The sequence below is a fragment of the Pyricularia pennisetigena genome, chromosome 6 (genome assembly GCF_004337985.1).
Source record: "Pyricularia pennisetigena strain Br36 chromosome 6, whole genome shotgun sequence".
NCBI classification, from domain to species: domain Eukaryota; kingdom Fungi; phylum Ascomycota; class Sordariomycetes; order Magnaporthales; family Pyriculariaceae; genus Pyricularia; species Pyricularia pennisetigena.
In genome coordinates this window covers 1,223,706-1,237,839 of record NC_043744.1, presented here as the reverse complement: position 1 = coordinate 1,237,839, position 14,134 = coordinate 1,223,706, and the positions used below count along the sequence as shown (strand labels likewise).

The window sequence follows — 14,134 nt, the reverse complement described above, 5'->3', positions numbered from 1 at the left end:
TGGCAACCGGGAATCTGCCGTGGATTCTCCGCGGGCCGATGGGTGATCCTTCCTTTGAACAATTGGTTTCTAGCCGTCTGCTTCGGTTTCGTCCCCCTCCGCGCTCGGGTCTGTTGCGCGGTTGATCTCCTGCGCCGCCTCGTTGTCGAGCTGGCCGGCCTTGGCGTCATCGTCGCCCTTGTCGCTGCAGATTTAGTACTTGCGACTCCAAGCTGTTCCCCGATCTGGGAACTGGGTATCGAGGTATCCAGAGTCCTGAGCCCGCTCACTTTACCATCTCTTGATGCTCCCTGAGTCTATTTTCACAGCGGCAGAACTACTTGCTGTACTGACGAAAAGAAACATGAAAAGAAGGGCGCCAAGTATCATGGCTTGGCGCCGAGGTCGGATCTGGACTAGAAAAGCATTTTTACCTCATGTGATATATATATATATATATATATATATATGTACTGAAAGGTACATGGATCGCCCGGACCCCGCAGGGGTCTAGTCTGAGCATCGAGACTAGGGTTGGCCGCCCCACCGATTTGGGCTGCCACGGGCCCCCGTGGGGGGTTTTGGAATGCCTTATTCCAGAAAACGGCATATTAACTATTTTTAGGTTTGCGTTATTTGAAAATAAAAGCAATTTATATATTAAGAATTATCATATCTCGTTTTGTTTATATAGTTTAATGGTTTAAAACTGGCAATTTTTGAAACTACTTTATGCAACTTGTAAAAGTTTAATATAATAAAAGAAAAAAGAACTTATATTTATCCTGCACAGCCCCAACAACAAAGGTATATATTTCCCCAGAGCCCAAAATCACAAGTTGTGAATATATGAAATTTGGAACCCCAACTTCGCAAATAATATCACTTGAACGTTTCCCTCATCCTTTTTTTATTATTGCTTCATTTTCGCTGTCCTTTCGTTCTCACCTTATAACCTTTTACCCGCGCAATCTTTTTTATTACTTCTTCTAATTCTCTTCATTAAAATTATTTCAAAATGAAAGGTTTCGCGCTCGTCCTCCGATCAACAGCTGTTTTAGCATTTTGCACTCCAATTTTATGCGCAAGCGCATCCCATTTCACTACCCAACACGTGGAGCCGGCTTGGACCTCTAGTGGCGCTAGAAACGAATACGGTGTTGAAATAAACAATAACGGACACACACGTGAACAAGTTAGACACGTGGCTTGGTTACGTGAAAACCGGGCAAAAGAAGATGCGGAAAAGGCTGCTATAGCGGCCGGGGATGCAAAACGCGGGCGAGTGTCAAGGTTTTTCCGCAAAAAGGCCAGAAAATGTCACGATATGGTCTGTGGATATTAAAAAATAGTCTCAGCGCTCAGACTAAACCCCCTTGCTTCGCAGTGGGGACCGAACGCTCCATATACCTTTCAGGGACATGGCTTTTCGACCAATGTCGCATTTCGCCGTTTACAGCGGTACTATCAATAATATACCTAATGTTGCAATATCGCCAATAACCATTTCTTTAATTTAAGAACAATTTGTCGCATTTGGCCGTTTATAATGGGTATATACACTGTATTCGCCCTATAATAGCAAAAAACAGTGTAACCACAATATGCAATTGAATATTCGAATATAAGATTAAATAAAAATCATACAAATATAAGATAACCTGCGTTGGATTAATTGGAACATGGTCATTCTTCAATTTAATACCGCGTTTTTGTAACTATTTTATTTGAAACGATATGTAAATATTTAGTAAAATTTGTAATTTTTCATTATATTAAATTGTTATTTTCAATAATGACATATAATATTTTATCAGAATTACTTTATAATAATAATAGTTTAACGGATCCACAGTTAAAGAATGCATGCAATTATCGTTTAAAATAAAAATCTTATTAATATTTGTATATAAATTAATAATTTATTTAAAAAACTGAATAATTTACGCAAATATTAGTAAAATTAGAAAAAATTCTAATATATCCATTTTTTATAAATTTGTATATAAATATTTTTATTCGTAAAACCGTGGGTTTATTCATGTATCGTGGTAAAATTTAACATAAAAGGTAATAACGATATATTTTTTTATATTCGGATATATTCGGTATAATTTTCTATTTAAATTTGGCGATAATACGTTATTATTGTACCGTTAGTTAGAATTTTGCGTGCGGTCCGTGCGTCGTTTTTAACTATTTAATTGCGGTCCATAAACCGCAATTAGTTATCCCGTTTCGCCGGGTCGGATCCTCCGCCCCGGATTTCCTTATTCGTGCATACGCGTTAATGAGGTTATTTTAATATTGGCAATTTTTTTTGAAACGCACGTACGATTAATTGCGATACCGTTAATTATAATTTCAGTGTTTAAACAAGACCCCCCTGTTTCGCAGTGGGGACCGAGCGCTTTATGTACCTTTTAGCCACATAGCTTTTCGACCAATTATATTGGCCGAAAAAAACGCGTTCGTTCTAGTTTGAGGACAATTTGTCGCATTTCGCCGTTTATGGCGGTACTAACAACGATAATTTGTCGCATTTCGACGTTTATAGCCGTACGCCGGTACTAATAACGACAATCTGTCACATTTCGCCGTTTATAGCGGGTATAGATATTGTATTCGTATTATAATAGCAAAAGAAAATGGTATAGCTATAATATGCAATTAAATATTCGAATAAAAAATGAATAAGAATTATAAAAATATAATATTACCTGCGTTGGATTAATTGGGGCTTAGTGATTTTTTTCCTGAGCACCGCGTTCTTGTAGCCAATGTATTAGGAAAGATAGTTTAATAATTAGTAAAATTTGTAGTTTTTCATTATATTTAATTATTATTTTGAATAGTGGCGTTTAATATTGATTTAAAAGAGGGTTGGAGTATTTATAGCCTAGCGGACCCAGAAGTACAGGGTGCATGTAATTATGGGTTAAAATAAAAGTTTTACTAATATTTTTATATCAACTGATAATTTATGAAAAAACTGAAAAATTGACGCAAATATTGGTGAAATTGAAAAGAGCTTTAATGTATCCATTTCTTAATAAATTTATAAAAAAATGTTATCTAACTTTGTTTTTATAAATTTTATTTAATTAACTAAAGCAAAAAATGGAAAAATGGCACAAATTTAGCATCTCTTTATATTAAATAATAAGAAAAGCGGGTATTATAAGTCGGATTTCACGTTGACTTTTATTTATATACGTTATCCACCCCTTTGAATTTTGGTTTTGTTAATGTTAAAATTGGTAAAAATATAAAAGCGTTTCGATTGTAAATTATATATAAAATTAAGTATACCTTACCTATCCGCTTATTTAACGGCTCATATAATCGGATATGTGTACCAACTTGGGTTACTAGATTGAAAATATGTATGCTATCCCCCACGTGCAAACACCATAAAATTTGGCTGCAAAACAAAAATAATATAAAATTAAAGAAATAAAGCAAAAAAAGTCATAAAATACACATTTAGTATTTTTTAATATAAAAAAGCTTTGAAAGCCAGTATTATAGATTGAGCTCCTCGTGGACGTTTGTTTACACAGGTAACCCAATCCCTGAAACTGTGGTTTTATTATCGTTAAAATTGGTAAAAATAGAAACCAGTTTCGATTGTAAATTATATATAAAAAAGTGTATACTTTGCCTATCCGCTTATTTAACTGCTTATATAATACAGTATGAACACCAGAATCTAATATAACGGTATATATATATATATATATATATATATATATATATATATATACGACCCTCCACGTGCAGAAATTATGAAATTTGGTTGAAAATTAAAAATAATATTGAAAAAAATCGAAAAAACAGTACCGCCATAAACGGATTAAGGGCAAGTGGTATCCAATTCGGCCGTTATAACAAATAAAAGAATAAATCAAATCTCTATTAATAGCATTATTAAACGCTATTTTTAAGGATATCTCTTTTTTAATATTTTGCGTGGTTGTGGAATAATAAGGGAGTGTCGGTCGAAAAAATGTTAAAAATACCGCCATAAACGGCGAAAATCGACAAATTGTCCTCAGACCTGAACCAAAGCGTTTTTTTTGGATGGACCCACAAATACATTGCAAAGCCGTAATTGAGCCACAAAATGGAGCGAAGCGAACGAAGTGGATTAATTGTGGAGCTTTGGGCTTCAGGGATAAGCCCTGAAACTACGTTAAACACCTTTTTTCCCGTATTATTCGTACGTAATAATTTAATTGCATTAGCGTTAACCAGCATTAATACCTACTATTATCCCGCTGGTTGTACGATAAGAATTCCGTAATTGCGCCAGTTCCAACCAGCGTATATGTTACGACCAGATAATCGTGTTACGACCAAATAATCTAGTCTCAGGGCTCATCCCTGAAGCCCAAAGCTCCACAATTGATCCACTTCGTTCGCTTCGCTCCACTTCGTAACTCAATTGCGGCTTTGCAATGTACCTGTGGGTCCATCCAAAAAACGCTTTGGTTCAGGTCTGAGGACAACTTGTCGATTTTCGCCGTTTATGGCGGTATTTTTGGCCTTTTTTTAACCGAAACTCCTTTATTATTCCACAACCATGCACAATATTGAAAAAATAAAATATCGTTGAAAATAGCGTTTAATACCGCTATTAGCAGCGATTCGATTTATTTTTTTATCTATTATAATGGCCGAATTCGATATTACCTGCCCTTAATCCGTTTATGGCGGTACTGTTTTTTTCGATTTTTTTCAATATTATTTTTAATTTTTGACCAAATTTATATTTTTTGTACGTGGAGGGTCGTATATATATATATATATATATATATATATATATATATATATATATATCGTTATTAGAAATTTTGGTGCATATACCAGATTTTATAAGCAATTAAATAAGCGGATAGGCAAAGTGTATATTTTTTATTTATAATTTACAATCGAAACTCGTTTATATTTTTACCAATTTTAACGATAATGAAACCAAAGCTTCAAAGATTCGATTACGTATATAAACAAACATCCGAGTCCAATCCTATCTATAATATCGGTTTTAAAAACTGTTTAATAAAAAAGAATGCTAAATGTGTATTTTATAAATCTTTTTGCTTTATTTGATTAATTTCATATTATTTTTGTTTTGTAGCCAGATTTTGTGGTTTTTGCACGTGGGGGGTAACATATATATATTTAATATAATGCCCTATTTTGATACGTATATCTAATTATATAAGCCGTTAAATATGCGGATAGGTAAAGTGTATCCAATTTTATATATATTTTACAATCGAAATGCTTTTACATTTTTACCAATTTTAATATTAATAAAACCAAAATTTGAAAAAGTGGATAATGTATATAAACAAACGTCAACGTAAAACCCGATTTACAATACCGGCCCTTTTTGTTTTTTTATATAAAAAAATGCTGAATGTATATTATTTTTATATTTATTGCTTTATTTAATTAAATAAAATTTATAAAATAAAGTAAAGTAGGATTCTTTGATAAATTGATAAAAGAATGCCGAAATTAAACTTTCTTTTAATTTTACCAATATTTGCGTAAATTATTCAGGTTTTTAACAAAATGCTAGTTAATATACAAATATTAATAATACTTTTGTTTTAATCGATAATTGCATGCACTTTGCAGTATTGGGTCTGCTAGGCTATAAATGCTGTAACTAAAGTTAAAGTTAATATTATATACTATTATTCACAATAAAAATTAAATATAATGAAAAATTACAAATTTTACTTAATATTTTAATATCTTTTCAAATACAGTGGTTATAAAAGCGCGACCGGCATTTAAGTAATCAGCAAACTCCAATAAATCTAACGCAAACTACTATATATTTTTATAATTTTTATTTATTTTTTTATACGAATATTTAATTGCATACTATGGGTACACTATTTTCTTTTGCCATTATAATGCGAATATATTGTATATACCCGCTACAAACGGCAGAATACCACAAATTATCCTTATATTAATAAAGTAATTATAAACGATATCGTAATATTAAATATATTATTAATAATACCGTTATAAACGGCGAAATGCGACAAATTATCGTTGGTGGTACCGCCATGAACGGCGAAATGCGACAAGATGTCCTCAGACTACAAATAATCGGGTCCGTACTAATAAGGCTAGGCGGGGTTACACCCCTTCTAACGACACCCGACCAAAAAAGACACCGAGCGATAACAGGATTATATAAGGACCCAATCACGTGGTATTACGTAATTGCCAAGGAAATCATTTTGATAATCCTTTAAAGACTATAATAAATTAAAGGAAATAATTTTTGCGATCCGCCAAAGATTGGGAGAGATTATATCAAGGATATAGTTTATATAAAACGCGTTTATTATTATGCAAATAAATTCGATTCTAGGATTGCTTAACAGCAATTAAATTTTAATTAACCTTAATATTTATTTGAAAACGATTATAATCTCACCCCAATTATTGCGACCCCCAATTACCCAAATAAAACGTCCAATTGTTTTAACCCACTGTATTTTACCTTAAAAACAGGTTATTTACCCGATACCTTAATCGTAATATTTTAATTGCTTTTATTTAACATTTTGCCTTTAAATATATTAAATAATACCCGGTAACATGTTTTTTTAAACGTTTAAAAACAATATTTTTAAATCGCCCGCCACGTCCAGTAAAACGGCGCAAAAAGCCCTTATTCGACCTGAAAACGATAGCGATAACGACGATAACAAAAACCAATTACGCAAATAAATGACCCAAACCATTTAACAACTCCAGGAATAAACGCTCCGCGCAACCCAATTTTAAAAAAAATTGCGGATTTTTCGAACCGGTGTTAATATTTTTTCAACCCTTTTTAATAGGCGCGAAAAATTTGAATTTAATCCCCCGGTTATATTTAATGGTATATCCGGACAATTTAAAGGATACCTGGTGCAAATACGTATTTATTAGGCGTTTTATTTGGAAATTTTCCGTAACGAAATAGAAAAAATGGTATACGTAGCCACTTTTTTCCGCGGACGAATATTATTTTAATTCGAGTTTTTATTGCAGGAATGGTTCGACGTACCCCTTTAAAAACGACGCTAGGAAATTACCGAATTTTTTTCAACTTTTGCAGGGTACGAACGCACCCTCCGCTTTTTATTCCAGAAACCCAATAAAAAGCGATAAACCGAACGTAATTTGGCCAATTTACGATAAACCAAATCAGCTTCCGCCTATGCAACCGAAGTTGAAAGGCTAGCAACCAGGCTGGGTATAACCCAAAAAATTAAAATCCTACAATTTTACCAAGGCCTGAAATTTGAAATAAAAGACGAAATATTTAAGTTCGACAGACCCGAGGATTTGTTCGAGTACGTCGAACTCGCTATTAAATTGGATAGTAGAATCTACGATAAGAAAAACAAGGAGGATAACGAGTATTCGTCTCTTTAATACGACAAGCTAACACGGGACGCAAACACCAACACCAGCCAATATATTATAAGAATAATGGATGGAATTGATTCCGTTATATGGCAAACCCAATTTATAGCACTGCGTACGGCATTTATAACGGCCCTATAGACCTTAAGCCATTTAGTATAGAAAACCTTACAAGGACCCCAAAAGCGGCAAATGTTTTAAATGTGATAAAGCAGGGTATATCGCCCGAAATTGCCCCGGAAACAAAAATAAGGCACCTGGGTTTTCCCCCAAACCAGAAAAATTACGAGGATTTAACGCAACCAATTACCAATAAATAACGTTTACGGATTAGCACGAACTAATAAGCTGGACCGTATATTACGACGATAATTATATAATCCATAATAGTTGGGAAAACGTCCCGGCCCGTGAAAAAACGGCCTGGAAAGAAGAAAATTGAATCTCAAGCCTCACAACCATAGTTCGTCGATAAAAGGCCAGTTTCAGGTGAAAAAACGGGCACGCAAATCAATATTACCGTAAAAGCCAACTCCAATTGGTCTTTTAGATTGTATGTATTTTTAAAACCTTAACTGTACAATGTATAACTGTTTATTTGTAACCTTTGTTATTAAAGCAAAATCTTAAAATGTTCCTCTGCAGGGCTTTCGGTAGAGGCTGCCCCATATTGGCACTATTCGGACGGTATTTATTAAAGGGGATAAATGTTATATGCTGAACCTTTGCTGCAAATCCCTGTCGCGGGGAGCTGTACCAGTCCCTCGGAATGTCCAGACCCATCCGCGCGCATTTTTCAAACAGTGCATGTTAATCAGGTTGACTGTTGTCTAAATTGATATGCAACCAATATGGCCAAGTAATTAAAGCTTTAGTTACCTTGTTGCTTCATGGTTAAGCTATTGCTTAGCCCTAGGAAGACTGGCCCGAGGCAAATAATTTATCCGGGTTCTTATATAAAATTATTTTCCCTTTCTTCGATTTACAGAATGAAATCGCTTGCAATTTGTTCTGAGGATGAAGCAAAGCACCCGGGCCCGATTCGCTCCCTTGGGATTCTAACCCAAGTGCGACAGTTACGAAACGTAATTCCAGCATCAAAAGTATGGGAGTAGAGTTTAGCACATATCATATTTAGCAGGAGCTATTAAAGCCGTTCATCGAAAGGTTCCATCCAAGGGACAATTAGATATACCCCTTTGAGCTTTCAAAGTAATAGTGAGAGGAGTAAACCGGGTAATCCTGAAATTAATCCGTAACGCCTAAGCATAAAAGATGCTAGGTAATTGCTTTGATAACCCACAGATAGTTAAACACTGTAAATGAGTTGTTATAGATTTTTTATAGTTTCCCCTTGGGAGTTAGCTACCAGGACTAGAGTAATTTCTGGGTTGATCTAGTTAATAAAGCCGAATAGCTTGGAGCCGATCTACAAATGCCGAACTTAAGAGCTAATTTAGCGCAGGGGGTTTTTTAACTGGGACTTGTAAGAAAAACCCAGGTTCACTGCAGTGACTCTTTGCAAAGAGTCTCGTTATTTCACCGCAAATAGATCCACCTTGCCATGCGTTTCGTTTTTCAGTACAGGTGGTAACGAATAGGGATACACGAGAGAGCACAAATCTCAATCCTGGTATCACTTTTGCGCAACGCCCTTCACAGGCATTAATTTCAACAATGGAACATACCCAAAGGAAAGCTATGCGCAATTTCGCAACCGCCCTCCCGCACTGAGAGTCAAGTTATACAGGTTCTTTTTCTTTGTTACCGAAAAGAATCGTTTGGTTACGGCTAAGGTATTGCGGTGCATGAAAAATAACACCCTCCCTGGGTAATAAAAGCTTTCCGTCTAACCGCATTATTTGCAGCTGCAAAGGCCATTGCGCAGTTATTTGTGAGTTTGTACTTATTAAGTGGATTCCTAGACTAACCGCAATCCCTGTACAAATAACAATTGTGGTTTCGCAGTTTGTGAGTCACTTTGTATTGAAAAATTAAACACAGTGTGAAGTGGGTTTAATGCAGTGATTTAGTGTGTTGTTGCGGTAAAATACCCACACCCTTTTCAAATAGCGCTACACATGCAATCTGAAAGTGCTGGCAGACGGTTGGACCCATCCACACTGATTATATTATTCTGTTGGGAGATGCAGTTCGGGCATATTTCGGGAAACAACCAAGGCTGCTGGGACGGTAATACCGAGATGAAATTATGCTACAGTGGCCACACTGCCTGTTTTCCGTACATCGATAGTAGTATGGGCGAGAGGCTTCTGGGAGATAATCTCTTACCAGCATGACTCCTAGAATTCTCATTTATTATCTGCATCTTACGATTCAAAAGTTATGTGGACCAGATAGCATAATGTCAGCAGTAATTACGGGATGGGGTTAACAATTTCACCTTTCCCATTGCGGGTTTTGTATATGGGCCTGCATTAATCACATATACTTGAAAAACCTATTGTATTGTAGGTTTGCTTTTTATCTTTTGCCAAAACTCTTACCTAGATCTGTGAACACCCACGAGGCCCACAGCAATGTCATTGTGCCACTGTGCCAAGGGTGTTTTCACTCGTAGCGAAGCAGGAATTATGTGAAAGTCGATTTCGATTTCTGTTCATGCAAAGATGGTCCGAGAGATGAATCTGTTGAACAAGTTATGATGCCAGAAAGGAGGAAAAGCCAAGTATAAAGCCTGACCAAAACCACTCCTTTGCACTACTTTACTCCTGTCTCATTCCATCATACTAGTCCACCCAACCAAACATTTGAACTGACAGCCAGCTCTCCCTAAATACCTCAAAAATGAGGATCCAAGAAGTTGTGGCTACTTTGCCTTTGCTAGGCGTCGCGATGGGGGTACAGATGACACGCTACGACCCTGCCTCCAACGTCGAGCCTGCTTTCGGGAATTATTTGAGAGAGTTAGTCCAACCACCCTAGGCCCGAAAAGATATACAGCATTATTGCCCTTCTTTGTCTTCTTGGGCTCTCAATTCTCCCCCTCCATATTGCCATTCATGTACCTGATAACCAACCTGTTTTTAGGCTTTACGCCACCGCCGAAGACCCTAAAGCTACCGACAGCTTCACAAACTTCTTCACTCCCCAGGGCAAGCTTACGGTGCTAGGCCACGTTGCAACGGGTCCCGCGGCTATCGTCCGGCTCAAAGAGCAGCTCCTCCCGCCTGCGGGTTACAAACAATGGAATCACTTGCCCAATGTCACCACTGTTTACTCGCAGACACCAAACTATAAGGTCTACGACGTTTTGGGAGTTATCGAGACCCGTTTCAACGGCGGCAGGTGCACCAAGGCTTAGTAAGTCTAAAGTCCCGTTCCTGTATTGCTCACTAGACGCATTATCCCGGCTCTGTTTTGGTGTTTTGTCACCAGGGCGGATGTAGGGAGAGGGAAGGACCGAGCTTGTTGCGAATGCGAAACTAACACGCAGCGTCTTGTGTCACTTTATAGCTATTCTACGCGTTTTACCGTTACCAAGGACGCCTCGGGTGCGCCGCAGTTGAGGCCCCATGCTCGCAACCTGGTCCACTATGATGATTACATCGTCGACCCCCCTGAGAGCCCTACCCACATCCCCTGCTGATGAAAAAGTTGATTCAAACGTTGTTGAGCAGACGACAGCTACCATGTGGTCTGGGCAATCTTTCATGTAAATAGTTCCAAAAAGATCTGGAGCGGCTGACAGACAAAGGACGTCCTCAAGCTACCAACGCATCAATCAGTCACCTTCTTGACCTATTCCTCTGCTTAAAAATTAGAGGACATCAGGTTATTGCTTCTTTTTTTCAATTTGATGTCGAGTTTGAATGTATTGAAAGCGTGGTTTTGCCCTGGAGTTGTGAACAAGAGAATGCAAGGACTGGAAAAGGTATCTCCCCCTTTCAGGAGGGGTCTGACAATTGATGTGTGATTGGAAGTAACTATTGGCTAGTTCTAGCTCGTGACACACGTATGGGTTTTATTATGCCGTTTTATTTAGACAATGTATTATAGCCCGGGCACCACGTATTTTCCAAGTGTTGGATCCCTGCTTGACGGCGTCTACTTGTGCGAACTAAAAGTTTCTGACACAAGCGTTTATCTCCCAGCTCGGGCCCTGATTTGCTGCTTGGACTTGGTGATGTATTTTATCTATTCTTCGTTTGGGCATCAACTCTACAGTATAAAGACTAAATGCCAACTCGAAAATGGCTGTATATTACCTGCCCCCATGCCTTCGTTTATGAGAAGCACAACGTCCATTTGGGGCTGTACGCCGGTAGAAATCCTGGATAGGCGCAGGTTATTCCTTTGACTTGCTTCCAAGGCACACATCCTGTTACCGCATACTCATCCTCATCAGGATAAGGATATGTGAGGCCTTTCTCTTCGTACTTGGCCGCGATGCTCTGAACGACGCCTGGTGTAAGGCCCTTGGTGCGGATATGGTAAACGTAATATAGTTGAAACCCGAGCACGGTTGTTTTTGCGTATTTTATGGCGACGTCTCTATTTCCCGATGCTGACACGTACGGGATTCCGGTGAAAACCTCATGTTTGCGGTAATGCAGACCTCTGGGTCTGTGATGCCCACAAAAAAATCCGTCTTGTGTCCGGACATCGGGGTCACTGCGAGAATCACTCAGGTAAAGCCTGTGTGGCATGTCGGCCAAGCTATGTGCTATGAGCGACAGGACAATATAAGGGAGAACCAGCGAAAAGCAAGCCATGTGTTCGGTAAGGATAATATGTATGTTTGAAGTTTTTACAGCAAAGTGTTTCGACACGACATGAAGCTGTAGTATAAAGAAGAGGACAATATAACAACAGGGCGATAGATAAATAAAAGGATATTCAACCGGTTGCAAAAATGAATTCAAGAGAGTTTTAATATGGCATCTTGTTTGTTAAATTTAGGAGCTCCACTATTGTGCTTTTTATAGGTTTGCGCCTAATGCTGCGGGTGATTATTACCGGTGTAGAGCTTGGTAACGGGTCATTCACCAGTATCTATAAACAAGGAAGTTGGTTGTAACTTGGCAAACTATTTTTATATCCTACCCAGCGTTTCCTATAGCATGTACCTAGAATCGAACACAAATACGACCACTCACAAAGCACATTAATGAAGTAACCAGAAGACAATACTGCCGACCATATGCATCAGTTTGCCTTTATTAAGCTTTCACTTTCACACTAATAATCCGAGTATACATGAGCCAAAATGACGGGGATTATCCGTATTGTTTTGTAAAAAGTAGTAATCGCAACTTTAACATGCATGGAATGCCATCACTCCATTTACTTTTTACCCAACTGCGTAGTACTCGTTCGAAAATGGGGAGTCATTAAGCTTAAGCAGAATGGGTCTTTTTTTGTTACCTTTATTTCTAGGTCTTCGTCGCAGAGGGGCGGCTTCCTCTGTATTATCGACCTGTGAACACCGGTCAAGGTTAGCTCTTCAGCATGACAGCGATCAAGAATAGTGAGCTTCCGAGTCACACAACTAGACTCAATTTCAGATCCACGAGTGTAATCGCTGTAAATTGTGACCTCGTCTCTTTGGGCGCGCCATTCATGATGGGTAGTAGCCTAGTGAAAGGCATTATTCGAGTAACCGACGGGCTGGTTCTCTAAAAATAGATCATGTTGTTTCTGAAAGGTTTACCGGTACTGAGTCAACATCCTGAACTGGGTTTATTTTTTTCAGTTGTCTTGTTTTGACATACAACAAGATCAAAACGAGTACACAAATCCTTCTTGGACTGCACCTTGTCTCTCAACCACTTGAAAGTGCCATTATGCACCTCTTTGAACCGACAGCAAGATGTCGAGCTTTCCAAAGTGGTTTGGGATTGTTTCTTTAAGAGCACAGGGACGCAAGACAGACATTCGTTGGACCGAGCAGCCATTCTGAGCATGAACCTGTAATCTTTCAAGAGGTGAAAACATCTATTCTTCGGGCCTCTCGTGGTTCAGAAACCGTCCCATATCTTGTCTCCTCCTAGCCAAGCGCAGGCAAGGCACTCGAATTCGGCATCCGGGATATTGACTACACCGCCTCCAGGTTGAGAAGAGTTTCCTGAGCTTTATCATCGGGAGGAGCCTAAGGGATGTGAGAGGAAACCCGACTCTGGGATTGTCAACTGCTGTGACGTGTCTAGGAAGATAACAAAATGGACAACAATGTACAATCTGGAAAGAAAGAGAGGAAAACAAATCAAGATGATTGCATAATGTAATGGCTTGAAAAAGTCTTTGTTACACACAGATGTTCAGGACTACGGCATTAGCGCGCGTATCTTCTGAGCCAAGAACTGAATACGGGTGACACGATGTCACAATTCTGTTCATGCCCCAAAGACAACTTTTTGGTTTTGTTTATTTCTTTTTGTTTCTTGTATTTCTTTTCCTGATGCTTGACGCGGCGCGTGTGCGCTGGTCTAGTTCTAGGTCTAGGCTCACGTATTGCAGCGTATACCGGGTGGACGGAATTAGGATGCCGTAGATAGACAACACACAAATGGCGGAACAAAAGCAAACGTCTCCTGGTGGTTATGGCTGGGAAACGACGAACAAAAGAAAGTCCAATTGGGATAACATGTTGGGAAAGACAAGGTAGGGCATTGCCAGTTCGGCAAGGTCGCCGAGGAAGAAAATAATCTGCGATTAGAAGAATAAAGGAAAATGATACAAGAAA

The 14,134-nt window shown here is 38.1% G+C and overlaps 2 protein-coding genes across 2 annotated transcripts; one reads left to right on the top strand and one right to left on the bottom strand.

Annotated features, from left to right (window-relative positions):
* Window positions 1-10,236: 10,236 nt before the first annotated feature.
* On the top strand, window positions 10,237-11,038 carry PpBr36_04210 (uncharacterized protein; the record flags this gene model as incomplete). The annotated part of the gene is made up of 3 exons (XM_029891374.1): window positions 10,237-10,355; window positions 10,480-10,752; window positions 10,906-11,038. 3 exons carry the CDS (start codon window positions 10,237-10,239, stop codon window positions 11,036-11,038), a joined length of 525 nt encoding a protein of 174 aa, XP_029750207.1.
* A 637-nt stretch (window positions 11,039-11,675) lies between these two features.
* Window positions 11,676-12,164, bottom strand: PpBr36_04209 (uncharacterized protein; the record flags this gene model as incomplete). Its single annotated transcript, XM_029891373.1, has 1 exon — window positions 11,676-12,164. One exon carries the CDS (start codon window positions 12,162-12,164, stop codon window positions 11,676-11,678), a length of 489 nt encoding a protein of 162 aa, XP_029749390.1.
* Window positions 12,165-14,134: the final 1,970 nt, after the last annotated feature.